The following is a 3788-nucleotide window of genomic DNA, read 5'->3' as shown; positions in this document are numbered from 1 at the left end:
TCACACTCTCTTACTCTCATCTTTCAGCCTCTCTATGATTTTTGCTCCGACTCTTGTGTTCATCGTCTTCGGGCCTCCGATTCTCTATAATTTTCATCAACCCTAATTTTGATTTCAATGTTTGTACATTATTTTTCTATTATTTTCACTGAGTTTTTTTTTTTCTATCCAGCAAGAATCCGATATTTCTAAAGTCTCGCTCGTCAATCAATTTGTAATAATAATAATAATAATCAAGTTATATTGTTTCAATATATTATTTTTATAGATTTATTAAATTTAATTTTATTTGTTTACATAATTTGTCAATTTATAGTTAATGTTAATTTTGAAATTTAATTATGCCAACGAGAAAATATGAATCCAAATATGAAAAACGAAGAAAGAAAAAAATATATTACACAAAATATTAAGGGTTCCATTAAATCTCGCCTAGGGCCTCATATTTTGAAGAGTCGGCCCTACAAACAGATTCTTATTACACGTTTTGCACATCGAAACGTGATAGATTGAGGAGAATGGAATGGAATCTATTATTTAATTTTATCATACTGTCTGTTCAAATTTTCATTTCATTCATTTCTCGCTCCATTTCATCTTACAAATTAAACACGACTTTTTATACTATTTAGAATATACATTAAAGCATACCTCATGTTCAGATACTTATCTATATTAAATTTCCTATCCCCTTAAAAGAAATATTCCTTTCTTAGAACAAAATCAATTTTTCATTTTACCTTTGCACCCAAAATTTATTTATTTATTTTTCATAATCATGAGAAAGAAGGATTAGTACATAAGAAAGCTATGGTAGAATTTCCAAGTTAACAAGCCTTCAGATCATATGCCCTTTTCCATATGTACATGTATCAAGTATGGTCTAGGATAGGGACCATGGACCCAACCCCCTCACCTCAAGCTTTGCATCTAAGGATGCTTCAAAATAAAATTTTCTTTTACTGCATGAAGTTTTTAAAAATTGAATTCAAAAATTCTAATGCAAACAATTTAAATTCATGTGATCAGACATTTCAATGTTAAAATCTAACACTTTTTATATTATAGGTATCGAGTTCAGATACTGAAAAAAGAAAAAAAAAATGATAGAAAACAAATTACCCTTTTTGTATATGTAGATTCAATTAGAATTTTGAACATCGATAAAAATATATATCAAAATGTTTTACCCAATTATTTAGAGAGCTTTTGAATTTTAAATTTGTGTTGGATTTGAATAAAATATAATATAAAATTATATTAAAGTTTATTTAAATCCGCTCAAATATAAATTCACAATCCAAAATTCATACTCCTAAACATTACTTTAAAGTAACTTATATCAAGTTCATCATCATATATATCTATATATATATATATAAAGTGACTTCACCATGTGCGAATGTCAACAAATTATTATGAGGCATGGGCATGACTCATATATGGCCCATTGTTTGCATGATTAATTATACAGTAATTTCTAGAGATATTTTTGTTTGCTTGAAAATAAATTAAATAATATTTATTTTAAAATTTAAAAGGAGAATATTTCCACCAATGGAAATTGATTAATTCTAAAATTTCCAAATACAGCAGTTAAAAAATGAGAATATTAGAGAACACTATTGAGTACTCTTAAGTCTTAACACTTAACGATTCCCCCTTCTCCCCCTAATTTTTCCCCTATTTTTCAATTTAAAAAAAAAAAACTAAAATTGCAAATTTTTGACTTTTTTTAAAAAAAAACTACAAAAATGTGCTAAATGAAAAACTCCGACCCGGGTCCTATACCGACACCCACTAGATCAGACCCCTAAAAGCCGGACCCGTATGAAGACGGGTCAACTATCAAGTAATCTCCAACGTCCGATACCCCGAAAATGGTATTCTGACAAACGAATGGCTGCTGCGGGGCTCTTTGGAACTCCTTCTGCCTTCGGAGCTCCATAACCTTCCGGTGCGAATTCGAATGCTTTGTGGAAACGAAGGTCGGGCTCGCGGCGGGTCGGTATTCGGGTACCAACCGACCCGACTTGAACCGAACCCCACAAGCGTTGCACAGCGTTTTAGGACCCATGGGCCCCGTCCGCCACTGCGGGGTCTTCTCCGTCGCGCAATGCAAGCATTTCCGCCCCTCGGAGTTCTCCGAGCTCTCTCTCTTCTTCATTTTGCCGGGTTTCTTCGCCGGCTCTAACTCAGAGGAGGACATCGCCGGGGAGAGCACCAGGAGGCGCGAAGACCAGTCGCATGGGGCGGCGCGTGACCGCTTGCTCCGTGCCTTGCCGGGGACGGACACGTCGGGCCGGAGCATGGGCGCGGTGACTCGGGTTCGGTTCTCGGGGTCGATAGGATGAATTTCGGAGGAGGATGAGTGGGCCGGAGCTTTGAGTCCGGAGAGAAGCTGGAGCTTCTGCAAGTCTTCGCTTGAAAACGATTCCTCCACGAAGTTTGACAACCATTCAAGCTCAGCCAAGTCATCACACTGCAAAAAAATTAATATACAAACTGAAATTAAGCAAAATTAAAATAATAATTTGATGAAACTCGGAAGTTTTAAATTAATTTCTGAATTATGAGAACGGAAGTATAAATATTTTTAAAAAAATTTGCAACGGAAAATTGTTGATCAGAAAATTTAAGGCACAGAAATTATTCCGCTGCTAAAATTTGTTGTTCGAGGCTTCGCGCGAAAATTTTCACGTAACGATAAAATGGAAAAAAAAAAAATTCAATTCATAAATTTAGAAAATTTTCTATTTGAATTTACCAGCGAAAAGGTACGAATATTTTCATAAATTGCCGATAAAAAACGGTAATTTAGAAAAATGAAAAGTAGCCACACGATTATTTTACTAAAATTGGTTAGTTGTGAAAATTTTAAATTTTTTCTATTTTTGTGTATGTATATATATTTTCAAAATTCACAGGCGAGCAAAGAGTGGAAAACGAACAAGGAGTTAAAACAATTTCGTTGAGTAAAATTTAGAATTGCTTTCCAAAATTAACCTGCAACATTTGCAAAAATTTTAGAATGAGTAATAACGGAAAATTTTGAGGAAGGGGGAGAACTGGAGAAGGTCTGCATTCAAAATTGAGCGTCGGTGGGAGAATTACCGGCACGCAGAGTTCGTCGCTGGGGAATTGAGCGTCGGCGAAGGGCCGGCTGGCGATGTTGCCGGAGAAATGAGGCTGTTCGCGAGCGGAGGCGGCGGAGTTGTAGCTGTCGACGCCGGTGACTGTGGAGGAGTCGGTGGAGTTGCCGGTGACGGAGTCGAAGAATTCGTCGGTGATCAAAGCGTCGTCGTTGGGGAAATCGAGGAGGTCTTCGACGGCGAACTGGTCCATTGCTCAGACAAGGCTCGGAGCCTAAGACAGGGCTTCTTTTCCACTTTAGCGAGAGAGCGAGAAATGCAGAGAGAGAGAGAGAGAGAGAGGTGTGTGTGGAGAGAGAAAAGGCTAATTTTAGAGAGAGAAAGAGAGAGGTGGGTGGTATGGTTGGAAGGGGATGACACGGGGACTGAAGCTGAGAGACTGGAGGATTTTGAGGAGTAAAATAGGGGCCAAAGTGAAAATTAAGGAAACTTTAGGGATCTTTTACCTGATTAAATGAAATTAAAATAAAGGGAAGTCGCTTGCAGGTTCTATAAAGTTAATTGCACTTTGTTAAATTACGCATTTGCACTCCCATTTTGTTTAATTGCCCCCCGGTTTAACTACCCCTCATCTTTTGAAATGACCATTCTACCCTCACCCCAATTTCCTCTCTTTTTTTTTAATAAAAAATAATT

At 36.6% G+C, this 3788-nt stretch overlaps 1 protein-coding gene across 1 annotated transcript; it reads right to left on the bottom strand.

The window, feature by feature from the left end:
• Window positions 1-1548: 1548 nt before the first annotated feature.
• LOC131157151 (GATA transcription factor 9-like) lies at window positions 1549-3546 on the bottom strand. The gene is made up of 2 exons (XM_058111070.1): window positions 3115-3546; window positions 1549-2482 (listed from the first exon to the last, which is right to left on the bottom strand). Exons 1-2 carry the CDS (start codon window positions 3343-3345, stop codon window positions 1814-1816), a joined length of 900 nt encoding a protein of 299 aa, XP_057967053.1. The 5' UTR covers window positions 3346-3546; the 3' UTR covers window positions 1549-1813.
• Window positions 3547-3788: the final 242 nt, after the last annotated feature.

The sequence above is a fragment of the Malania oleifera genome, chromosome 6 (genome assembly GCF_029873635.1).
Source record: "Malania oleifera isolate guangnan ecotype guangnan chromosome 6, ASM2987363v1, whole genome shotgun sequence".
Lineage (NCBI taxonomy): Eukaryota > Viridiplantae > Streptophyta > Magnoliopsida > Santalales > Ximeniaceae > Malania > Malania oleifera.
The sequence above is the reverse complement of the archived record's forward strand: the minus strand, read 5'-3'. Positions and strand labels throughout refer to the sequence as shown.